This window comes from Dipodomys merriami, unplaced genomic scaffold (assembly GCF_024711535.1).
Source record: "Dipodomys merriami isolate MVZ:Mamm:240054 unplaced genomic scaffold, mDipMer1.0.p SCAF_277, whole genome shotgun sequence".
Taxonomy (NCBI): Eukaryota; Metazoa; Chordata; class Mammalia; order Rodentia; family Heteromyidae; genus Dipodomys; species Dipodomys merriami.
In genome coordinates, this window is record NW_027204237.1 from 983,376 (window position 1) to 1,009,337 (window position 25,962).

At 43.4% G+C, this 25,962-nt stretch overlaps 1 protein-coding gene across 1 annotated transcript in view; it reads left to right on the top strand.

The window, feature by feature from the left end:
* The window catches only part of LOC138837852 (tRNA dimethylallyltransferase-like), a 40,945-nt gene extending 23,127 nt beyond the window's left edge, over positions 1–17,818 (top strand). The window contains exons 5-11 of the mRNA XM_070036863.1: positions 3,010–3,152; positions 6,797–6,908; positions 7,253–7,365; positions 8,259–8,336; positions 14,569–14,678; positions 14,991–15,108; positions 16,981–17,818. Coding sequence (XP_069892964.1) covers positions 3,010–3,152; positions 6,797–6,908; positions 7,253–7,365; positions 8,259–8,336; positions 14,569–14,678; positions 14,991–15,108; positions 16,981–17,084 — 778 coding nt within the window. The 3' untranslated portion in view covers positions 17,085–17,818. The remainder of the gene's footprint in view (positions 1–3,009; positions 3,153–6,796; positions 6,909–7,252; positions 7,366–8,258; positions 8,337–14,568; positions 14,679–14,990; positions 15,109–16,980) is intronic.
* Positions 17,819–25,962: the final 8,144 nt, after the last annotated feature.

Sequence of the window (25,962 nt, forward strand, 5' to 3'; positions counted from 1 at the left end):
CTGCTATCTGGATATTTGTAAGATCATTTGTAGACCATACAAAAGTCAGTATAGGCAGGTGGGCCATGAGTAGCATAGAAGCATATGTGTCTGGCCTGTTAGGTACCAAAAGATTTTAGCTGGTGCCAGTGGCTCATTCTTATAATCCTAGCTACTAAGGAGGCTATGATCTGAGGATCATGGTTCAAAGCCAGCCTGGGCACAAAAGTTCCTGTGAGACTTTTTTTTTTCATTTTATTTATTTATTTATTTTTGTGAACATACTGTACAGAGGGGTTACAATTACATGGGCAGGATAATGCGTACATTTCTTATCAAGCATTGCAGCCTCTTCCTTTGTTTACCGATCCCTTCCCAGCCTCCCCCCTCTCCTCTCCGCCCCTGAGACTTTTTTTTTGTCAGTTGTGGAGCTTGAACTCTGGGCCTGAGCACTGTGCCTGTGCTCTTCAGCTCAAAGGGAGCACTCTACCACTTGAACCACAGCGCCACTTCCGGTTTTCTAGTGGTTTATTGGAGATAAGAGTCTCATGGACTTCGCTGCCTGGGCTGGCTTTGAACCGTGATCCTCAGATCTCAGACTCCTGAGTAGCTAGGATTACAGGCGTGAGCCACTGGTGCCTGGCATCCTGTGAGACTCTTATCTCCCAATTAATCACTCAAAAACAGTAAGTGGAGCTGTGACCCAAGTGGTAGAATGTTAGTCTTGAGCAAAAGATTTTAAGGGACCTTGGACTGTTGTTTGCCACCCCTGTATGATGAAGTTTATACTTTCTAAAATCCAGACATTTTTTAAAAAGCATTTTAATAGAAATACTTCTATTAAAAAAAAACCCTTAGGAATATTTTGATGAGCATTCATTTTTATGACTTTTTTTTGCGGGGGGGGGGGGGGGAGGTTGGTTGTGAGGCTTGAACTCTGGGCCTGGGCGCTGTCCCTCAGCTTTTCAGCTTAAGGCAAGTGCTCTACCACTTGAACCACAGTACCACTTTGGTTAATTGGAAATAAGAGTCTCACAGAATTTCCTGCTCTGGCTGGCTCTAAACCACCATCCTCAGATCTCAGCCTCCTGGGCAGGCATGAGCTACTGGGGCCTGGCTTATGACATGATTTTTTTTTTTTGGTCGTGGGGCCTGAATTATGGGCCTGGGCTCTGTCCCTCAGCTTGTTAGCTCAAGGCTAGTGCTCTACCACTTGAGCCATAGCACAATGTCTAGCTTTTTTTTTTTTTTTTTTTTTTTTTTTTTTGCTTTTGTGGTGCTGAGGAATCAAACCCAGGGCCTCATGCATGCAAGGCAAGCACCACCACTGAACCACCTTCCCAGCCCATGACATGATTTTTTTTGGGTCCAGTTGTGGGGCCTGAACTCTGGGCCTGGGCGCTGTCCCTCAGCTCTTCAGCTCAAGGCTAGCACTCTACCACTTGAGCCATAGCACCACTTCCGGCTTTTTTTTTCTGCTTATGTGGTGCTGAGGAATCGAACCCAGGGCCTCATGCATGCAAGGCAAGCGCTCTACCACTGAGCCACCTTCCCAGCCTCCATGACATGATTTTAAAGCGAGGTGTTTATTCTGTTTCTGTCAGTTTGTCTCTCTGTCCACCTGTCCCTCTCCTCGGTTTCACATTTTGTGGTCCTAGGAGTTGAACTCAGGGTCTCTATTTGCCAGGTAGATATTGTACCATTTGTGCTGTACCTCAACTCTTATTCTCCACTCCTTGGACAAATCAGTTAAAAAATTGTTATTGTTACTTATTAAGTAGTTGTATATACAGGTTACAATTCCATACCTCAGGTAATGAGTATATGCTTCTTGGGTGTCACCCCTTCCTTCATTCTCTCTCCCATTTTCCCCTTCCCACGGCGACCCTCAAGTTATATAGTTCATTTTTTACATAATGTAAAAATGTAAATTCAATATAATGACTACATTTTCTTACCTTTCCTCCCTGCATTCCTGTAGCCTGCCCCCCTTTGTTTACCCCCAAAACATGCTTCCACTTCCTGGTATTCATTTTGATATTTTAGTTGTTCAGAAGAGTTACACCTTTGGATTCCTTCTCCCCTGAGCATACTGTACCCTCCTGTAATCAGTTTGGACAAATCAGTTTTTTCTTTCTTAGCATTGCTCTTTATTTTGCTGCTTCTATGAGCTTGAGGATCATGTTTTAATGAGTCATTAGAAGAGTTCTAGAGTCTCTCCTTTAGAGAAGACTGAGGGTTGTGTGTGTGTTTTCACCTTTATTTTGGGTTGAGTCTGCATTCTAAACTCCTTATAAGTGAAATATGTTACTTTTTTGTTTCTGATAGATCCACTTTGAGTGGTCATTGATACTGAAAGACAAGGGGTCTCTACTCTTGTGTTAGAGTTCCCGAAAACAGAAGTGAGTCAGAAAGGGAAAGATCACTTTCAAGCTGATAAGTTGCAATCATGTAGAGTGGTAGAGTATAGTTTGAGAGTTTAGTTACTTAGTGCTGCATAATATAATAGACACACACAGCTTAGAGTAAGTCTGTGTATTTTTTCTTCAGTGATCTTTGTGCCAACAGAGTACTGGATTAGCCAGGAGTATTCTTGATTAATTTTAGACATATTTAAGAAGAAAGTTGATGAGCTGGATATACTACATACTTTCGAACTGTGGGAAAGGCACTCCAGCGAGACCAGACTTGTTGGCTTGTACAGAGTGTCCCAACCAAGCTCTTTTACTGTTCACTTGAAAGTGAGTCTCATTCTATTTGTGTGGAGAAAACTTAGTTATTTTTGAACCTATTTAACTTGTTTTAGAATATTGGTTGTATTTCTCACATTCTATAGAATTTTCCTATTTAAGATCTTTCTGAGACCTAAGATTATACTCACCCTGGACCTTGTTTGGGGGAAGGGGGAAAGATACACCATAAAAATGAAAATGTGGCTTTCTGTAACATTTGTCCTTTTTCTTTGTTTCAGTCGGGAATGATTATTTACTAATAATTTCTATGGATTCCTTCCCCCTTTAAACAACTTAGGAGCTTGCAAGTGTTTGAAGAAACAGGAATCTCTCACAGTGAATTTCTTCGTCGTCAACATGCAGAGGAAGGCGGTGGTCCCCTCGGAGGCCCTCTGAAGTTCCCTAACCCTTGCATCCTCTGGCTTCATGCTGACCAGACAGGTAAAAGCCCTTTGATCACCTAGAGTCCATTTGAGGTAAAACTTACAATGCTAAGTTACTATTTATGCAGTGTTAGAACCATGGGTGGCTCATAATAATCACTAGTTAGTGCTAGCTATTAAATTTATTATCGCAATTATTATTTGTTGACTTAGGCACAGTGCCATTCCCTTAGGTATCTGTCTGAAAAGTGAAGGTTAATGCTGGTTCTAAACATGAGATGCATGGCTTGAATGAGATGAGTAGAATGGAAGTAAGATGGCTGTCTAGTGAAGGTCCAAAGGAGAATAGAAAAGGAAGTTTTCCTGTGGAAAGCATCCCATCGGGGTTGGCTGGAGGGTGGATCACTCATAATTTTAGCACAGGCCTGAGAAGTGGATATGATGATATGCTGATGGTGTTTATTGCTCAAACATAACAGTGTCCTGTAATAATAGTAACTCATCCAACAAAGATTCAGTGAGCATTCTAATGAAGAACCATGTATTCTATGAAGTAACTAGGTTTCAGAGACGATGTCTGCTCTTAAGGACTGCCCAGTCTGGTAGGGTGCCAATAAAGAGATGGATATACTGCAATGTGAGAAATGCAGGTTAGTAGTATGTTCAGAGTGCTGGGAGCCACAGAAAAGAGATGGTGATCATTCTCTCGGGAGGTGGACAGTTTGTAAAGGTGTGAGCTGGGGCTGAGAATGAGATGATTGTGTAGTATAGTCATAAGCAGAACTTGTGCCAGTACTAGCTAGGACTTGAACTCAGGACCTGGGCACTGTGTTAGCTTTTTTGCTCAATGATGACATTCTACCACTTGAGCCACACACAGTTCTACTTCTGGCTTTTTGGTGGTTAATTGGAGATGTACGTCTCAGATGTTTTTGCCTTGGCTTTGGACTGTGATCCTCAGATCTTAGCCTCTTGAGTAACTAGGATTATGAATTACAGGTTTGAGCTACCAGTGCCTGGCCTGTGTGAGTTTTTAGTTTACTTTCTGTGCTCCAGTTCTTCTATGAAATGGAGATAATCATAGAACATATTTCATAGCATCAGTGAGGATTAATGAATTAATAATACATACTGAGTTGTGGGCCAGGGTATATAGCTCAGTAGTAGAACATTTGCCTGACATGCACAGGACCCCTAGGTTAAATCCCAGCACTGCTAAGTAAAGGAGTTAATAAATGAAACACAAGATTTTTTTTTTTGGGGGGTCTGGTCGTGGGGCCTGAACTCTGGGCCTGAGCACTGTCCCTCAGCTCTTCAGCTCAAGGCTAGCACTCTACCACTTGAGCCACAGCGCCACTTCCGGCTTTTTTCTTTTTGCTTATGTGGTGTTGAGGAATCGAACCCAGGGCCTCATGCATGCAAGGCAAGCACTCTACCACTGAGCCACCTTCCCAGCCCCACACAAGATATTTAGAATGTACCTGGCAAGTGGTCACCCTCAACAATGCAAACTTTTTAGGAAAGTAAGAAAGTATACATCATTGCATGATGATAAGTAGCAGAGATAGCAATGGAGAATGTAACTGAAATGATAAACACTTGGTGTTATTCTGTTACTAAGTTTATGGAAAAAATTATATATATTTGTGATGGTCCTGGGGTGTGAACTCAGGGCCTGGATACTGTTTCCGAGTTTTGTTTTGGGTTTGTTTGTTTGTTGTTTTTTGTTTTTTTTGGTCAGTTGTGGGGCTTGAACTCTGGGCCTGGGCACTGTCCCTCAGCTCTTCAGCTCGAGGCAAGGGCTCTACCACTTGAGCCACAGCACCACTTCTGGTTTTCTGGTGGTTAATTGGAGATGAGTCTCACAGCCTTTCCTTCCCGGACTGGCTGCTGTGAAAGTGGATCCTCTTATCTCAGCCTGAAGGTCTTTTTTTTTTTGCTCACAGCTAGTGCTGTATAGAGTCACAGTTCCACTTCTGGCTTTTTGGTGATTAATTTGAGATAAGAATTTCATGGGGGCTGGGAATGTGGCTTAGTGGTAGAGTGCTTGCCTTGCATGCATGATGCCCTGGGTTTGATTTTTCAGTACCACATAAGCAGAAAAAGCCAGAAGTGGCACTGTGGCTCAAATGGCTAACCTTGAGCTAAAGAGATGAGAGACAGTGCCCAGGCCCAGAGTTCAGGCCCAAGGACCGACAAAAAAAAGAATCTCATGGACCTTCCTGGGCTTTGAACCATGATCCTTAGATCTCATTCTCCTGAGTAGCCACTAGCACCCAGCTCAGAAGATTTTTTTGTGTGTGCCAGTTTTGAACTCAGGGCAAGAGTGCTGTCCTGGGCCTTTTTTTTTTTTTTTTGCTCAGGGCTAGCCCTGAGTTCGGTCGTGGGGCCTGAATTCTGGGCCTGGGCGCTGTCCCTCAGTTCTTCAGCTCCAGGATAGCACTTTACCATTTGAGCCACAGCGCCACTTCTGGCTTTTTATTTTTATTTTTTTGCTTATGTGGTGCTAAGGAATCCAACCCAAGGCCTCATGCACATGCATGCAAGGCAAGCTCTCTACCACTGAGCCACCTTCCCAGCCCCCGAGGATGGTTTGAATGAACTTCTGAGATCTGAGGAACATGTTTGAAGACAGCCCAGGCAGAAAGTCTGTGAGACTTACCTCCAAGTGGTATATTGCTAGGTTTGAATGAAGAAGCTCAGGGACAGTGCAAGTGACAAATATAAGACAAGAGTTAAGAAAGAGCAGATGCTGGTGGCTCATGCCTGTAACCGTAATACTCAGAAGGCTGAAACCTGATGATAATGGTTCGAAGTCAGCTTGGGCAGGAAAATCTATGAGACTCTTGTCTCTTAAGTACCTCAAAAGAGGTAGAAATGGAGCTGTTAAGAACAGTAAACTAGGGGATCCTTACTCACCTTTACAAAGCTAGTAAGTGCAGTTTATATAAAAATAAAATATTAGGGCTGGGAATGTGGCTCAGTGGTAGAGCTAGTAAGTACACAGTTTATATAAAAATAAAATATTAGGGCTGGGAAGATGGCTCAGTGGTAGAGCGCTTGCCTTGCATGCATGAAAAAAGCCAGAAGTGGTGCTGTGGCTCAAGTGGTAGAGCGCTAAGCCTTGAGCTGAAGAGCTGAGGGACAGGGTCCAGGCCCAGAGTTCAGGCCCCACGACTGGACCCCAAAAAAATAAAATAAAGTATTACCCTTTACACAGTTGTATATAGCTTTATATAATGAGAATGGTTATGTTTTATTTTGGCCATTTTTGTTTGGAGTTGCTGAATCTGTCATGAGTTAAGTTATATAAATTATTATCTCACTTTTCCTGGGTTGGTTGTGGGGCTTGAACTCAGGGCGTGGCCCTGTCCCTGAGCATCTCTGTGCTCAAGGCTAGTGCTCTACCACTCAAGCCACAGCACTACTTTCTGTTTTTGAGTGGTTATTGGAGATAAGAGTCTTATAGGGACTTCTCTGCCTAGGCTGGCTTTGAACCACAATCTTCAGATCTCAGCCTCCTGAGTAGCTAAGATTACAGATATGAGCCACTGGTACCCAGCTATTAGCTCACTTATAAAATCTGAATAGCTCTTCCATTTGAACAGATTCTTTTCTTTGTGGCAGCCTGTCCATTTACTGTGTAAGTATACAGGAGGTACCTGCAATATGTTGCTAGTTCATGGGCTAATTTGATTTAAGTTTTAGATGAGCGCTTGGATAAGAGAGTGGATGACATGCTTGCTGCTGGTCTCTTGGAGGAGCTAAGAGATTTTCACAGGCGCTATAATCAGAAGAAAGTTTCAGAAAAGAGGTGAGTATTTGACTGTGACTTTAAAACTCTCCACTCTTTGCCTTTGGCTGAAAGACCAGAGACATAAATACTAGCTTTGGATCTTGTTTATCAGTCTTTACCCTAGGCTTTGGGAGAGCTGGAAGGCAGATTAGTGTACTTGTTACAGTTGGAGTTTTTATTCAGGCATTCCTGGGAGTTACTTTTCAAGGAAGTAATCTGGGAGGGAAGGGGGAGAATTTTAGAGTCAGTATCTGCTCTGAATCTCAATGTTTTCATCTGAAATGAAATGGTTCTAGAAGACAGTGTCCAAGGCTTAGTTTTCAGAGGCAATGGCTCATCTGCTAATGCTCTCCTGTTCCCAGCCAGGACTATCAACATGGTATCTTCCAGTCAATTGGCTTCAAGGAATTTCACGAGTACCTGATCACTGAGGGAAAATGCACACCAGAGACAAGTAACCAGCTTCTAAAGAAAGGTGTGAATCCATCCTTCTAACTAGTCTTGGACATCCTTGGATGAGAGAGCACCCTACTGTTATGGTCTGAGCAAGAGTTGAGGCTAGAAGAAGCCCCCAAATGGCCGTCAACTCAAAACTGAGATTGCTGCCTATGTAGTCTAACTTTGTGCTGCTTTTCTTTCTTTCTTTCTTTCTTTCTTTCTTTCTTTCTTTCTTTCTTCCTTTCTTTCCTTCTCTCGCTCTTTCTCTTTCTCCTTCCTTCCTTCCTTCCTTCCTTCCTTCCTTCCTTCCTTCCTTCCTTCCTTCCTTCCTTCCTTCCTTTCTTTCTTTCTTTCTTTCTTTCTTTCTTTCTTTCTTTCTTTCTTTCTTTCTTTCTTTCTTCCTTTCTTTCTTTCCTTTTTTTTGCCAGTCCTGGGACTTGAACTCAGGACCTGGGCACTGTCCTTGAGTTCCTTTTGCTTAAGGCTAGCACTATACTACTTGAGCCACAGCGCCACTTGCAGCTTTTTCTGTGTATGTGGTACTGAGGAATCGAACCCAGGGCTTCATGCATGCGATACCACTAAGACACATTCCCAGCTCCTGTTCTGCTTTTCTCTGTTGGGTTGTGTGGGCCTTTTCTTTTCTTTCTTTTCTTTTTTTTTTGGGGGTCCGGTTGTGGGGCCTGAACTCTGGACCTGGGCGCTGTCCCTCAGCTCTTCAGCTCAAGGTGAGCATTCTACCACTTGAGCCACAGCGCCACTTTCCAGCTTTTATCTTTTTGCTTATGTGGTGCTGAGGAATTGAACCCAGGGCCTCAGGCATGCAAGGCAAGCGCTCTACCACTGAGCCACCTTCCCAGCATGTGAGCCTTTTCTTAACAAGGAAAGAAATGCTTACCTAAATTCTCCTGTATCTACCATATCTTTCAGGTATCGAGTCTTTGAAGCAAGTAACTAAGAGATATGCCCGGAAGCAAAACCGATGGGTTAAAAACCGTTTTTTGAGCAGTAAGTCTCTTGTTTATCATTATCCCTTGGGACCATTCTTGATAGAATATAGGTATCCTCTTCTCATCCAGAAAATGAACTTGTGTTTCTGTACCTTGCCTGGGGGAAGACCTGCCTATATAAATAAATGATTGTTCAGGGGTATTTTCTTGTGATATCCCAGAAAAAATCCAGACAAAAATGACTTAAGTTTCTATTGAGTAGTCTCCTTACACTTTGATGAGATGGTATTGACTTCTAATATATAAGGGTAAATGAGGGGGTAGGGGGGAAGGCTGGGAAGGGATGTGAAGGGTAAACAAAGGAGGAGGCTGCAATGCTTGATAAGAAATGTACGCATTATTCTGCCCATGTAATTCTAACCCCTCTGTACAGTGTTCACAAAAAAAAAAAAAGGGTAAATGAGCAATGTATCAGCAGAGTTGATGTTCATGGTTGATTTTAGCTTCAGCTTTGTATCTAAAGAACACTTAGAAATCTATAGAGTGGTACTGTGGCTCAAGTGGTAGAGCGCTTGCCATGAGCTGAAGAGCTGAGGGACAGCACTCAGACCTAGAGTTCAAGCTCCACGGCCTAGTTAGTATGGAGTCCTGAGTTCAGACTACAGTACTGAAAAAAAAGCTTCTGAGCCAGGTGCCGGTGGCTCACACCTGTAATCCTAGCTACTCAGGAGGCTGAGATCTGAGGATCCTGGTTCAAAGTCAGCCCCATGACCTGCCAAAAAAAAAAAAAAAAAGCTTTTGAGCCGGATGGTCACATATAAAGACAAAACTGTGCTGAGTAAATATGGCTTAGTGATAAGAGTACTTACCTAGCATGCATTAAATCCTGGGCTCGATTCCTTAGTACCACATAAACAGAAAAAGCCAGAAGTGGCACAGTGGCTCAAGTGGTAGAGTGCTAGCCTTGAGCAAAAGAAGCTCAGGAACAGTGCCCAGGCCCTGAGTTCAGGCCCCCAAAAACCTTCAAGCCAGCTTGGTGCCAGTGGCTCTAGCCTATAATCCTACCTACTCAGGAGGCTGAGATCTAAGGAATACACTTCATATTCAGCCTGGGCAGAAAAGTCAGTGAAACTCTAATCTCCAATAAACCACCAGAAAACTGGAAGTGGTGCTGTGGCTCAAGTGGTAGAGCACTTGCCTTGAGCTGAAGAGTCCAGGGACAGTACCCAGGCCCTGAGTTCAAGCCCCACGATTAAAAAAAAAAAAAAAAAAAAAAAACCAAAACAAACCTTTAAACCAGGTACTAGTGGCTCATGTCTATAATCTTAGCTACTTAGGAGGCTGAGATCTAAGGATTGTGGTTCGAAGCCAGCCTGGGCAGGAGAGCCCCTGAGACATTTTTTTCTTTTAAATTACAGTTCTGAAACTTGGTACCTGCCACTTTTGCTCATTGGCTAGTACTCCACCAACTGAGCCACACCTCTAACCCCAAGAGCTGCTTATTTCTCTTCTTCCCCCACCCCCCATAAGGCTTTTATCTCCAATTAACCACCAAAAGGAGATAGAAGTGGAGTTATGAGGTCTCAGAAAAAAAAAACAAAACAGACAAAAACAGTTATGGCTCATGTGGTACAGCATTAGCCTTGAACAAAAAAGCTGAGTGAAAACTGGGCACTGGTGGCTCATGACTGTAATCCTACCTTCTCAGGAATCTGAGATCTGAGGATCATTGTTCAAAGCAGCTCAAGCGGGATGTAAGACTCTTATCTCCAGTTAGCCACCAGAAAACCAGAAGTGGCACAGTAACCCTGAGCAAGAGCTCTGGGAGAGGGTCCAGGCCCTGAGTTCAAGCCCCATTACCAACAACAACAGAAAGCTTAGGTACAGCGCTTATACTCTGAATTCAAGTCCTATGACTGGCACACACAAAAAAGACAAAATTTTCACCGTTTCTCCCAGCATCTTCTTATGGTCAGAAATGGTTTCATTTAATTACTTCAAATGAAATGTTAGCTGAACAGAACTCTTTTTTTTTTTTTTCCCAGTCCTGGCACTGGAACCTAGGCCTGGGTACTGCCCCTGAGCTTTTTTGCTCAAGGCTAATGCTCTACCACTTGAGCTACAGGTCCATTTCCAGCTCTTTGGTGGTTAATTGAAAGTAAGAGTCTCATGGACTTTCCTTCCTGGGCTAGCTATGAACAGTGATCTCATATCTCAGCCTTCTGAGTAGCTAGGATTGATTATAGACATGAGCTACCAGCACTTGGTTGAACAGAATTTTTTTCTTTCTAGTCCTAGGACTTGAACTCTGGGCCTGGGCACTATGGCTGAGCTATTGTGCCCTCTACCACCAGTGCTCAGCCAAACTGAACTTAAAAAAACGTTTTTTAAAAATTGTTACTATAGAGGTGATATGCAGAATGGTTACAGTTACGTAAGTCAGGTAAAGAGTACATTTCTTTTTAGACAGTGTCACCCCTTCCCTTGCTTTCTTCCAGTTTTTTTCTCTTGTCCCCCTCACAAGTTATTTAGTTCATTTTCAACATAGTTTCTATTGAGTACCACTGCTAAATTGAACAGAATTTTTTTTGTCAGTTGTGGGACTTGAACTCTAGGCCTGGGCCCTGTCCCTCAGCTCTCCAGCTCAAGGCTAGTGCTCTACCACTTAAGCCACAGCACCACTTCAAGTTTTCAGAGTGGTTTATTGGAGATAAGAGTCTCACAAACTTTCCTGCCTGGGCTGGCTTTGAACCGAGATCCTCAGATCTCAGCCTCTTAAGTAGCTAGGATTACAGGTGTGAGCCACTGGCGCCCAGCTGAACAGAACTTTTAAGGGAAGGAAATTCTCATAAGTTGACCCTGTCTCCTGATTCTTGCCCTAAATTTGGTGTTCTGTGTAGTGTGTATAGTGTTGAGCCTTCAAGATATAGAGGCTATATCTGTCTGTCTGGCTGGCTGCCTGTCTATCTATGTGTGTATTTATTTTTGCCAGTCCTGAGGCTTGAACTTGGGACCTGGGCACTGTCCCTGAGCTCTTTTGCTCAAGGCTAGCACTCTGCCACTTTGAGTCATAGCTCCACTTCTGGTATTTTGGTGGATAATTGATTATAAGAGTTTCATGGGCTTGGACTGGGAAGGTGGCTCAGTGGTAGAGCGCTTGCCTTGCATGCCTGAGGCCCTGGGTTCGATTCCTCAGCACCACATAAGCATAAAGAAAAAAAGCCGGAAGTGGCACTGTGGCTCAAGTGGTAGGGCGCTAGCCTTGAGCTGAAGAGCTCAGGGACAGCGCCCAGGCTCAGAGTTCAGGCCCCATGACCAGACCCCCCCCCAAAAAAAAAAAAAAAAAAAAAAAGAGTTTCATGGGCTTTCCTACCCAGGCTGGCTTTGAATCACGATCCTCAGATCTCAGCATCCTGAGTGGCTAGAATTACGGGTATGAGCCACCAGTACCTGGCTTTATTTCTTTTTATAGGTATAAGAAAATGAAGGACTTGAGAGGTTAAACAATTTGCCACAAATACCTCAGGTAGTAGGCAGTAGAGACTGAATGTAGGCCTGACTCAAAAATCTATACTCTCCTTGTTTCTTGTACTGTACTGTTGCCTAGGCAGCAGTGGTTTTTCCTTAGGTTGTTGTTTTTCTTTTTCTTTTCTTTTTTTTTTTTTTTTGGGGGGGGGGGGTCTGGTCGTGGGGCCTGAACTCTGGGCCTGGGAGCTGTCCCTCAGCTCTTCAGCTCAACGCTAGTGCTCTACCACTTGAGCCACAGTGCCACTTCCGGCTTTTTTCTTTTTTCTTATGTGGTGCTGAGGAATCGAACCCAGGGCCTCATGCATGCAAGGCAAGCGCTCTACCACTGAGCCACCTTCCCAGCCCCAGGTTGTTGTTTTTCCTTGTTGTTGTTGGTCATGGGGCTTGATCTCTGGGCCTGGGCACTGTCCCTGAGCTCCTCAGCTCAAGGTGAGTGCTCTACAACTCGAGCCAACAGCTCTACTTCTGGTTTTCTGGTGGTTAATTGGAGATAAGAGTCTTATGGACTTTCTTGCCTGGGCTGGCTTTGAACCATGATCCTCAGATCTCAGCCTCCTGAATAGCTAGGATTATAGGCGTGAGCCACTGGTGCCTAGTTAAGTACAACATTTCTGAGCTTATGAACTAAAAGGAAATTAAGTGTGAGTGAAACTCCAGTATTTTTTTTAATTTAATTTTATTTTATTTTATTTGTGAACATACTGTACAGAGGAGTTACAATTACATGGGCAGGATAATGCATACATTTCTTACCAAGCATTGCAGCCTCCTCCTTTGTTTACCCTTCACATCCCTTCCCAGCCTCCCCCCTCCCCCGAAACTCCAATATTATCCCGTGGAAACTTTTTTTTTTTTTTTGTCAATAGTGGGGCCTGAACTCTGGACCTGAGTGCTGTCCCTCAGCCCTTTAGCCCAAGGCTAGCGCTCTACCACTTGAGCCACAGTGCCACTTCCAGCTTTTTCTGCTTAAGTGGTGCTGAGGAATCAAACCCAGGGCCTCATGCATGCAAGGGAAGCACTCTACCACCGAACTACTTTCCTAGCCCCACTGTGGAAACTTTTAAATATGCTTCTTAATCATCTCATATTTGTGTTTTGTCAGTAGACTTCTGAATTTAGTTATAAGGAAGGCTAGCTGAAGTTTCTGCCCCTGTCTTTTGGTATCTCTGAGTATATGTACCTTATCCTGTGCTTTCTTCTTACCCTCTTTTCTTTGTACATCTTGACAGATAGAGGGGAAGATAGTCTCAGCTAAAGTTGACATATTTCCAATATAACTCTTTTCCTAAGTTTGACAATCAGTCTGAAACAAAAGGGCCCTTTTTTATAATAATTTAGAACTTCCTTCTGTGATTACACTACAACTCCCCCATCTCTGAGGCAGGAGGAGTTGATGGCATAGTGTGTCATATGTCTGTTCCTCATTCACGTGTGCTGGCACAGTCCTGGTGCTAGAGTGAAAGGCACAGCTGCCCTGTAAGTCAGGAGCCACGTTTGATTGGCCATGGCAGATCTTCTGGGATATGGTCTGGCATGAAGCCAGGGGGACTTCCCCACCCCAGCTTGGCCTTGGATCCAGGCCAGAAATAGCAGCTGGGAGCCGAGAACTTGTTGAAAGGTGCTTAGACAGGGCACAGAAGCCCAACAAAGGACTTAGAGGAGAAAGGAAAATGTAGAGTGTCCTGGAAACAGGTGCAGAGCTTAGCCAAGGCCAGGTGTGCTGTGGGTGCTGCCTGCACCCTCATAGTCTCACCTTTCCGTGTGGTGGCAGGTGCAGCCCAGTCCAGTTTACGAAGAATCTTATTTGTGGTTGGCACAATCAAAAGGCTAGCACCTGCCAGCCGTTGGCATCTCCATGCCTTTGATGTTTTTGTCCATGGAGCAATGTTCTTTGCCTTTCAGTAACTGACTTTACCTGGCCAGGGAAGGTAAGTGTGTCTAGTGGCTGGTGAAGCTATCCGCAGAGACTAAACTCTGGCAGCAAGGCTGACTGAAGTGATAAATGAATGCCTGGAGCTGAACTCTTGGCTGCCTCCAGTCTCATCCCTACTTGGAAGTGTTGTTTGAGTACTCCACTAGATCTGGCTATCAAAGAAAGGGTTCAACTCAATCGATTCCAGGGCTCTTTCTAGTTCTCAGTTTCGGTGGCTTATTGGCTCCTGTTATTGTTCCCAGCCCACCTTATCAGCATGCTGTTTCCTGAACACTGGGCTGCCAAAGGGATATGCAAATTTGAGGCTAGTGTCTACTTCTAAAGAGAGCAGTGAACTTTCTTTCTTGCCACAGAGAGCCATAGATGTCATAGAACTTAAAAAAGGCACTTAAAGCTGTGAGTTTATTTCCTTCTATGATATACTGTTGTTATTTTTTACTTAAAAAGTTTTTGTTTTTGTTTTTGGTACTAACTGGGGCCTGAAGTCAGTACCTGGACCTTGCACTTGTTAGGCAAGTGCTCTGACTTGAGCCACACCTTCAGCCCATGTGCTGTCTGTATGTCGTAGTCCATACACAAGTCATAGAACTGTTACTCCATTCAGTTTACTGATTTTAAAGATTGTGCATCCAAGTCTCTGGTTGTATGTTTTAGGTATTGGCTACAGATGAGTCATGTTCTGGGTCTTTCTTGGACCGTGGGTAGTATTGATAATGAATAGTGTAGTCAGAATGATGATTCCGTCATCCTTTCTCTTGAGGGATTTAAGAGTCTTGAGAGTAGAATAGGGTATTGAAGATGACCTCCCAAATTTTCTTTGTCTTATTAGGACCTGGTCCCAATGTCCCCTCGGTATATGGCTTAGAGGTGTCTGATGTCTCCAAGTGGGAGGAGTTTGTTCTCAAACCTGCTCTTGATATCGTGCAAAGTTTTATCCAGGTGACTATTAATAATGGTTGAGTCTATTGTTAGATTTTCAGCGCATTTTTATTTGCTGTCACTTTTGTTACTGTGTCAGGAAACCAAGCCTTCTTTTTTATAGAATGAAGCAGCAGGGCTGGCTTCTTTTAAATCTGGAGCCTCTGTTTCTTCTTTCACATTTAGAAAGGTTGTTGCTAAAACCTGTTCACAGCCCACCTGCTTCCTGGGGTACAAAAAAGGAATCTTGGGAAAATCCTTCCCCTCTTAATATCAGAGAATTATATCCAGATCTCTTTGAATCTAATGTTCCACTTATTCTGGTTTTCTTAGGGCCACAAACCTGCTGCCACTCCAATAAAGACATCACACAATGAAACTGAGAACAAGAGAAGTTACCATATGTGTGACCTCTGTGACCGAATCATCATCGGGGACCGTGAGTGGGCAGGTAGAGTTCAGGGAAGGGAATGGAGAAATCGTAAGCGTGGGGGAGGGGAGAGTCATGCTGACTTGCTGAAATTTAAAGGTCTTGGTATTGAATTGTTGGAATGTTAAGGGACTGTCAGGTTCCTTTAAGACCCTGTGCTTATATTCTTTGGAGGTTTTCCCATACTAAGGAGCTGCTTCCACATTCTGAAATGCAAAGGAAGGGCATATGACCTCTAGCTCCATCTGGCATGAGTGTTCCTTTGACTTCATGATTCTGCTCAAGAGGAGTTTCTTGACCTTTCATGTTTAGGATTCAGTGGAGGTGAGATACCATTATAAAGGAATGAAGGCAACTCATGCAAGAGACTGAAGAAGCAGAAGCACAGCTGGGAGGGAGCAGGAAGTACAGTCATTCCTTTAGAGCATGGTCTTGAGAAGCCATGCCTCTTCAGTACTTCCCAAGGTAGTTTATTGAAGTAGTGTAGTGGCTGAGATTGTGTTGAAAGATGGCAAGGGAAAAGCTTTAAGAGCCAACCTGTCAGTCAAATGTAGAGAGTAGTAGTACCATTGGCACAAAGGCACTGCCCAGAGGCTCAGTGTCTGCTTAGATCCGCCCTCTGATAGTCACCATTCATTCTATTGGACTCTCCTGTGGGATTTCTGTAGTCACACAGTGAAGGCCCAGGAGGTCTCACCCCATTTGAATTTAGTCACATTCCAGGGCTCACTTCTTTTAGGCATGGTGGGTCTTACAGTTTACCCAGCAGCCTGGAATCCTGCTCAGAGTACTGCTTTGCTTGGATTCTTAGAAAAGTGTTTTTTTGTTTTTGCTTTTTTTCTCCATTATCAACCAGTAGAATGATTAGGTCTATTAACTGGTAACCCTGGCAAAATGAACTCCATTGTCAGAGACTGGGGATGGCTGTGATTGCCCAACCAGCAGAAGAAGCCACGATTGTTCTTGGTTTATAATGATGAAAGGGGAAGAGAAAGAGTGTCTGATTGTTTTGTAAAGGAAACTTAGTGATTTGGTTTGTCAAATGTCCTTCAGAGAGCCTTAGAGAAGCAACATTTGTGAGTCTTTGTGAGCTTGGCTGTGTAAGCCCATCTATAGTGCCATCTGTCAAGTCCTTGCTCCCATCTCCTGCTGCCATGGAGAGTCAGTCCAGAGCCCAGTTTTTTGCCTTAGGCTCTAGCTGGAGAACAAAGTTGACTTTTCTCTCCAAGTAAATTGTCTGACTTCTAACCTTTTTCTTACTTAGGTTTGCTTCTGAATCCTTAAAAATGATGTTTTAAATATACAAAAGAATTTATTCCAGCCATCCCTCTCTTTAGGTATTTCCAGGTGAGGTTTCCTTGGGTGGATGAGTACAGACAGGATAGTGAAAATGAGCCTATATAAGTTAGCTAGCCTATATAAGTGGTGCACACCTGTAAGATAGCTACTCAGGAGGCTGAGATCTGAGAATCACAATTCAAAGCCAGCCTAGGCAGGAAAATCTGTGAGACTTGTCCCCAAATTAACCACCAAAAAAAAATCACAAATAGAGCTGTGGCTCAAGTGATAGAGTGTTAGCCTTGAGCAAAAAGCACACAGACAGCATCCAACCCCTGAGTTCAAGCCCTAGGACTGGCTGGCACAACAACAAACAAAAAGAAATGCTAATCAGGTAGGTATGGTAGTACATATCTGTTATCTCAGCACTCAGGAGGATCACATAGTTCAAGGGCAGCCTGGGCTACATAGTGTGAGCCTATCTCAAGAAAACAACAGCTCTGCCTCTATATGTGTTGATCCTGTTATTTATTATGAAAGGATTGTATAGTTAAGTTTAATATATCTTTTAATATTAAATTTTGAGTTTTTGATTGTTTGTTTTTGTTTTCTCAGCACATAGGAAATCCAAATCTCACTTGCACCACCTGAAGAAAAGAAGAAGATTGGACTCAGACGCCATCAGTACCATAGAAAGACAGAGTATTTCTCCAAACTGAAACATAGAACTTCAAGAGAAGAGATCCTTGGGACAGCATGATCAAGGGCCAAAATAAGCATTTAAGAGATATGTTCAGTGGCCTTTGCAAAGGAGGAAGGGTCAAGTTCAGGAAGGAGGTTGCATCTGTTTGTACTGCCCTGGAATGCAGAATGCTGGACAGAACGCCCATGCTCTTTCTGTAGTATGGTCTTAAGGTCTCCTGTCCCTGGCAGCAGTCTTTCAGCTCCAGTGTGGCTGTTGTGTCTGGTAATGATATAGTTCAGGGTGGGATTTTTTTTTTCTTTGAACCTTAAAGGTTTGATTTTAGAAAGAGGCACAGATTGCACATTTAATACATGAGCATCCTTTTAGGGGTGAATACAGGAATTCACTTACATCCCTTAAAAGAATGCTTTTGTCCCTGATACTGGCTAAAAATATCTGATTTGCAGATGCTTTTGTAGATGACTGAGGTATTGTGAGGCACAAATCAGGAGTTCTGGATTTGGGTACAGCAGGAAAGGGTAAGCCCTAGTGAGATAGTTAAGTGAGCCAGAGCAGCTCTTAGAATTCTAGAGGAGGAGGAACCAGGCCGAATTAGTTGTGACCTAGAGTATAAAGACAGAAAGCTGTTGGGCTATTCCTGTGTGATAACTGATGTTACTGGTATCTTTCTAGTAAGGTAGAAACCTATATTTTTATTGAAAATTAAATAAAAAGTTTGCAAGGATCTCTATAATCATTTGAAATGTACATATGTCCGTGGCTGGTTTATGAATTGTGTGCCAAGTATCTTTTTATTTTTTTGCCAATCCTGAGGCTTGAACCTAGAGTCTGGGCACTGTCCCTGAGCTTCTTTTGCTCAAAGCTAGCACTCTACTACTTGAGCCACAGCATCACTTCTGGCTTTTTCTGTTTATGTGGTACTGAGGAATGGGACCCAGGGTTTCATATATGCTAGACAAGCACTCTACCACTAAGCCACGTTCCTAGCCCACCCGAGTATCTTCATAGGTCATGCTTTCTACTGATTTGTGCAGCAGATATGTTCCTGGAATAATCTGGATGGTTTGTCATTAGAGGTCTTTTGTTTAAAGCTCTTACTGTAGTGATTTGAGCTGCCAGCAGTATTATTTATTAACTTGCAGGAATTCAACATCTGTGAGGCAGTAACTCTGACCAAAATGAATTTGTTCAGAATCTTGGTATGAGAGGCTCTAGACTTAGGTAATACAGAGGTGAGATGTGACTCTTTGTTTTCAAGGAGCTTATATATATTGTGCACATAACCACCCAGTCTAGGTAAGAGGGTATCAAGGTATATAAAAGTTGTGCAGAATTTCATTTTAGAGAGGAGAGAAAGGAATCATGGAAAAAGGAACATTTCTTCTGGACCTTAAAAAAATGCTTTTGGGCTGGGAAGGTAGCTCAGTGGTAGAGTGCTTGCCTTGCGTGCATGAGGCCCTGGGTTTGATTCCTCAGTACCATGTAAGCAGAAAAAGCCGGAAGTGGCGCTGTGGCTCAAGTGATAGAGCGCTAGCCTTGAGCTGGAGAGCTGAGGGACAGCGCCCAGGCCCAGAATTCAGGCCCCACAACTGCCCCCCCCCAAAAAAAAAAGCTACTTTTGTGGTGGTTATACACCTGTAATCCTAGCACTTAGAAGGCTAAGGCAAGAGATTGCAAGTTTCATGCTACATAGTGAGATTTCCTCCTCTCATCCCCAAAAATGCCCCAAAGGTTTTGCTCAAATTGTTGTTACGGGGGCAGAGGCCTAATGAAGAGTACAGCCAACAAGTGACAGGGCTGGACTTGAGATAAGCAGCTAGACTGGAGCTCTTAAGTGCTGGGTTAAGCTGGCTGCTTTTAAGGAGGAAGTTTAGTCTCCGAAATGTTCTTCACTCAAGTTGCTAAATATGTTTAATGCTTTAAAAAGTCTCAATGGACAAACAGGAAGAACTAGTTCTAATAATCCTGCTTCATAAAGCTTTTAATCCTTCCATCTAAAATACCAGGGCAGTAACTTCTCACTGAATTCACTGCTATCTCTGCCAGTTGGATTTCAGGAATCCCCCCCTTCCCCAAAAGAAAAAAAAAAAATCAAAGTGCATATATATATGTATATTTTTAATTTTTAATTTTTTGCCAGTCCTAGGGATTGAACTCAGGGCCTGGGCACTGTCCCTGAGCTTCTCTTGCTCAAAGCTAGCACTCTACTTACCACTTGAGCCACAGTGCCATTTCCAGCTTTTTCTATGTATGTGGTACTGAGGAATCAAATCCAGGGCTTCATGCATGCTAGGCAAGCACTCTACCACTAAACTACATTACCAGCCCATACCTAATTTTTTTTTATTAAACGCCTGCTAAATTAAAGGCACTGTGATTGAGCTCACTGCTCACTTTTTTTTTTTAAATTCACATTCTTAGAAACTGTCGTATCAGCAAGATGAAATTTATTCCAGCATCACCACAAAAGATCCTGGACAAGATAGAACATTAGCAATCTGCTAAGTGCCCAGGTATGAATGAGGATGGGTCCCCTCAGCCTGCTTCTCTCTGGGGACTGATGATGAAGGCCGGAGAGGATTCTTTTGTGCCTCGTGATTGTCTTCCAGGTAGAGATGAAACAGTCCTTAGCATCTTTTTGTATAGTTGCGAAACTGAGACCCCAAGCAAATATGTTACTGTCATGGTAAAGTTGGGATAATCTTTAAATCACTTCCCTCACCAGCTCCTAAATCTCATGCCAATTTTTCTTTGATAACTAGGAATTCCCATTGAGACCTACTTTGACTGTTTGTTCAGCCTGGAGTGAGGATAAGGAATGCACCAACTGGCCTTAGCTAGTCCCCAGAGAAGCAGAGCCTTTCAGTCTAGATACTCAGTCTCCAGGCCATCAGCAGTGCTATCTAGATGGCTCTGGGAATTCATTTCAACATTTTGTGAGGCATTAGGTTCCTCTACCTCTGTGAGTAGAAATCTTGATTTGTCTTCTTGCCGTTAGTACTTCTTGTTATTTAAACAATGTTGTTTCAAATGGGCAAAGGAACTTCAGTCTCAAGAGTTGGTGTTTTCTTTTTTGTTGTCATTTTTTGTTTTATATGTATGTGTGCTATTACTGGGCCTTGACCTTGAGGCCTGGACACTGACCTTTAGTTTTTTTATTCAAGGCTAGCTCTACTGCTTGAGCCACTGTTCCACATTCCAACTTTTGGTATTTAATTGGAGATAATAAGTGTCTCATAGACTTAGGAAAGTCTGAGCTGGCCTTGAACCACACTCCTCAGATCTTAGTCTTTTGAATAGTTAAGATTACAGGAGTGAGCCATTGGCATCTAGCTGATAGTTGGATTTGTAATTTTCAAATAGTTAATCTTTAGGCTTAAGCAGAGTTCATCTATAGTCCCCAGTTCATGATCTGAACCTTTATTTTTATTTTTATTTTTTGGGTCCAGTCCTGGGGCCTGAACTCTGGGCCTGGGCGCTGTCCCTCAGCTCTTCAGCTCAAGGCTAGCGTTCTACCACTTGAACCACAGGGCCACTTCTGGCTTTTTTTCTTTTTGCTTATGTGGTGCAGGGGAATCGAACCTAGGGTCTCAGGCATGCAAGGCAAGCGCTCTACCACTGAGCCACCTTCCCAGCCCCAATCTGAACCTTTATAACTCTCAGTAATTATTTGTACTCCTAGCCTCACTTCCCCATTTAGTAAAGAAGATTTTTCTACTTACACACACACCACCACCACCACCACTACCACAAAGGATAGGGGAGTAACGCAGGGCAGTGAGCTTGCTTCTTCTGCTTCTTCTGGTTAAAACCAAAGTCTTAATAAGCCAATATCTAACACCTGTAATCCTAGCTACTCAGGAGTCTGAGATCTAAGGATTGAGGTTCAAAGACAGACCAAGCAGGAAAGTCCTTGGGACTCTTATCTCCAATTAACTACCAAATAACCAGAAGTGGATCTGTGGCTCAAAGTGGTAGAGCACTAGCTTTAAGCAAAAGAGCTCATAGACAGCGCCTAGACCCTGAGTTCAAGCCCCACAACTGACCCCCTTCCCCCCCAAAAAAAGACTGGTTTTGATCAACCACACTGCAAGAAAACAAAATCATACAACATATGAAAGGCCAACAACAGAAGTAATATATATCTGTGTATACATGCACACACACAGCAAATTTTTATGAGTGCAGTGACTATGTCCAGAGCACCAACAGCTTAATATTGATTAAATTAATTGCATAAAAGCTAAATGGGTCTCTTAAGTAATCTGATTCAACCATTAAATACTCTATAAACAGGATGAAGAAGTCTTGGTACAGTAGCCCCAGGTAGGAATTTCAATATTTGATTATCACCTACTTGGTGGGTTAGGGGTGTTTTCTAAAATGTGGGCTAAAGCTTTTCTGAGTATGTACAAAGGCAGATAAATGGTTGTTTTAGTTGAAGTAAAAGGCTAAGCTGCTGTAACAAAGAGACTCAACAATGCAGTGGCTTAGAGAACAAAGCAGTTGATTATTTCTCCTGTAACAGCTCTGAGTTAGTCTTTCTGAAAAGAGTGGTCCAGGTCAGTGGGGCAGCTCTGTTCCAGATGGTCATTCAGGGACACGGTTTCCTTGTATCACGTTGCTTTTCCATCCTGTAGTGCATTATTCTCTTCCGCACTTGAAGCTGGGTCATCCCTGGTCCCAGCCAGTGGGAAGGGGAAAGGGAGGAGGCAGGAGGCACGCCTGTTGCCTGAAGGCCTGGACCCTGCAGTGGCATGCCTTCATCCACTCACTTTCCATTGGCAGGAATTTAGTCATATGGCCACACCTACCTGCCAGGGAGCCTGAGAAAAGGAATCAAGCCCTGTGCCAAGAAAGAATGGGAGAACAGATTTTGGTGGACAACTTGCAATCTCCACTAAATTGATAGCAGAAAGAACACTGAATTCCAACCTCATTTAACTAATTAGCTGTTAGTTTGCTAAGGGCAAATCTATTTTCTCCATCTGTGAAATTAGTGAGTCCTATGAACTGACCTCTTGAAATATTTCAAAAAGTAAAGCTTGACAAAATCCTAGCTGGTAAAACTTGTTCAAAACAAGAATTTAAAAAAGCATTAACAGAGACTATTAGTCTGTGTGAACCTCCAGGTCAATAGCAACTGTACCAAAAATGGTAAGGAGGGAAGATGGAAAGTGTTTCGGTGGTATTGTAGAATAACCAGACTAGTGGCTAGCTACCTGCCTCCAGACTTCTTTTTTTTTTTTTTTTTTTTTGGTCGTGGGATCTGAACTCTGGGCTTGGGCACTGTCCCTCAGCTCTTCAGCCCAAGGCTAGCGCTCTACCACTTGAGCCACAGTGCCACTTCCACCTTTTTCTGCTTATGTGGTACTGAGGAATTGAACCCAGTGCCGCATGCATGCAAGGCAAAGCACTCTACCACTGAGCCACCTTCCCAGTCCCATCCATACTTCTTTTTATGAGAGGAAACCCCAGTATTTGTAGATATAAATACTGTAAGATATTTTCTCCTATCCTACTAGGTAGATTATATAACCTTTGGGAAACTAAGCCATCTCATTTTGTTTTTGTGTAAAAATGGAGTAATGTTTCTTTCAGGGACATAGGAAGAATTGAGTGAAATAGCATATTGAGGAGCTGGGAAGGTGGCTCAGTTGTAGAGTGCTTGCCTTGCATGCCTGAGGCCCTGGGTTCTATTCTTCAACACCACATAGCAGAAAAAGCCAGAAGTGGTGCTGTAGCTCAAGTGGTAGAGTGCTAGCCTTGAGCTGAAGAGCTGAGGGACAGCGCCCAAGCCCAGAGTTCAGGCCCTACAACCAACAAAAAAAAGAAAAAAGAACTAGCATATCGATTTGGTAGTGCTTAGTAAAGAATAGGTATAAATTCAATTTATTTGCTTCATTGCAGTAAATTTGATAATGCTGTTAGTGTTGGTTCATGGTATGCTGTCAGTTAGGGCATCTCTGACTTCACACTGACTGGTTTGCTTGGTAATGGTTAAAGATGGTGCCTCAGGCTTTACTTCCCAACCAACTGGGCTTCAGTGGCAAGGTTTGTTTGAATGCATGTTTTCTTCCTTGGGTCAGCTTACTTGCTTGAATTATTTTCTTCACCTGAAACACCCTTTTCCTTCTCTTCACCTAGTGAACTCAACATCCTTCAAGGCCCATCTATAATGCCCTCTTCTCCCCCATTTCCTCTCCCCTCCCCCCCCCCCCCCCCCCAGGCAGGTCCTGAGGCTTGAACTGGACTCAGGCTCTGTCCCTAAGTCACTCTGTACTGAATCAGTGCTGGTGTTCTACCACTTGAGCCACAGTGCTACTTCTGGGATGTCCTCATTTTTGTTTTTTGGTCCGTCGTGGGGTGTGAACTCTGGGCCTAGGCGCTGTCCCTCAGCTTTTCAGCTCAAGGCTAGCACTCTACCACTTGAGCCACAGGGCCACTTCCGGTTTTCTGAGTGGTTTATTGGAGATAAGAGTCTCACAGGCTTTCCTCCCCAGGCTGGCTTTGAACCATGATCCTCAGATCTCATCCTCCTGAGTAGCTAGGATTGCAGGCATAAAGCCACCAGCACCGGGCTTGGGATGTCCTCTCTTTACTGTGATTTTTTTTTTTTTTTTGCCTGTCGTGGGTCCTGAACTTTGGGCCTGGGCTATACCTCAGCTCTTCACTCAAGGCTAGCGCTCTACCACTTGAACCACAGCCCCACTTCCAGCTTTTTCTTTTTTTGGGGGTGGGGGTCCAGTCGTGGGTCCAGTCTGGGCCTGGGCGCTGTCCCTCAGCTCTTCAGCTCAAGGCCAGCACTCTACCACTTGAGCCACAGCTCCACTTCTGGCTTTTTTCTTTTTGCTTATGTGGTGCTGAGGAATCGAACCCAGGGCCTCATGCATGCAAGGCAAGCGCTCTACCACTGAGCCACCTTCCCAGCCCCCACTTCCAGCTTTTTCTGCTTATGTGGTGCTGAGGAATCGAATCCAGGGTCTCATACATGCAAGGCAAGCACTCTACCACTTAGCCACCTTCCTAGCCCGTGAGATGTCCTCTCTTATTAGAACTTGTTGGCTCTTTGAGAGTGGCTTAGTTCTTCCTTGCTACATGATCTCTACATCATAGTATTAATGTCAGTGGCTGCTTTATATCACTCATTGCTGAGCACTGTTTTAAGTACTCCTGTATATGTGTGTATGAGGGGAGGGGCTTGAACTCAAAATTTGGGCACTGTACCTGAGCTCTTTGCTCAAGTTAGCACTACCATTTGAGTCACAGCTCTTCAAGTGTTGTTTTTTTTGTTGTTGTTGTTTTTGTTTTGTTTTGTTTTTTGTTGGTCATGGGGTTTGAACTCTGGGCCTGGGTGCTGTCTCTCAGCTCTTTAGCTCAAGGCTAAAACCCTCTTACCACTTGAGCACTTCCAGTTTTCTGGTGCTTTTTTGGAAATAAGAGTCTCATAGACTTTCCTTCCTGGGCTGGCTTTGAACTATGATCCTCAGATCTCAGTCTCCTGAGTAGCTAGGATTAGAGGCATGAGCCACCAGTGCCCAGCTTCTAGTATTTTAAAGTAACTTATTGGAGGTAAGATTCTCACAAACTGTCCTGCCCTGGTTGGTTTCAAACCATTATCCTCAGATCTTAGCTTCCTGAGTAGCTAGGATTATAGACGTAAGCCATCAGCGCCTGGTTGGTTCTAAGTATTTTTACATATAATCTCATTTAATCCTCACAACAGTCCCTGTGACAACAGGTAATATTGTCATTTTCCTTATTAGCTCCATTTAAAATTGAGGAAGTGTGGAAAGCAGTTAAGTGAGAACAGCCTGGGATTTGAGATAGGTGGCTCTCCCTATTCATTCTACCACAGCACATAGCACCTGGAGCTATCTCTTGTTTCATTGGACAGTAAATTCTGCAGGATATAAGTCCTGTTTTAAGATAATGTGGAACTGGAGTGGATGCTCAATAGATGTGAAACTGCAAACCTGCCCTCTAAACATGGCTGCTGGTCATTGAGTCTTCTGCCAGGCTTCCTGTGGTGAGCACATGCAAACAGGCCCAACAATTCACTGTCTCCTTACAAAGAGCAAGCACTTTCAGTTTTATTTACTTATTTATAGTGTGTGGGTGTGTATACTGGGCTTGAAATTAGGGCCTAGGTACTCCCTAGCTGTTTTTTTTTCAGTGATTGCTTTTTACCACTTCTGGCTTGAAGATAAGTCTCATGGACTTACTGCCCAGGCTGGCTTTGAACCAGGATCTTTAGATCTCAGCCTTGTTAACAACTAGGATTACAGGCATGAGCCACCAGCACCCGGTCGCATTCACAGTTTAACAGTGACAGCTACAGAATAAACATGCCTATGTTGGCTGAATGCTAGAAATCTAGCTTTGGGAGGGCAAGGATTTTTTCCCCCCTGTTCACTACTTTACCTTTGGCACCCACAATAGCCTGCTGCTTGAAGTAAATATTTGTATGCTATGGTTTTTACTTTAAGCTAGTCTTTACATCTTCGCAGCTTTATTGAACTGTAATTAACAAAATTGTATCTATCTAAGGTATGCAACTTGATGCTTTGAAATAATCACGAAATAATTACTATAATCATGTTACTTAATATATCCAGTAACATTTGTTGTTGAACTAGGATTTGGAAGCCAGATTGGGTTGACTCCAAACCCTGCACTAACCACTACACTCTACTTCTCTAAGCACATTCCTGTTTTTTGTTCTGTTTCTTTTTCTTTTTTTTTTTTTTTTTTTTTTTTTTTTGTGCCTGTCCTGAGGCTTGAACTCAGGGCCTGGGCACTGTCCCTGAGCTTTTGTGCACAGTTATTAGCACCTACCACTTTGAACCATAGCATCATTTTTACCTTTTTGGTAGGTAGTTGGGGAGAAG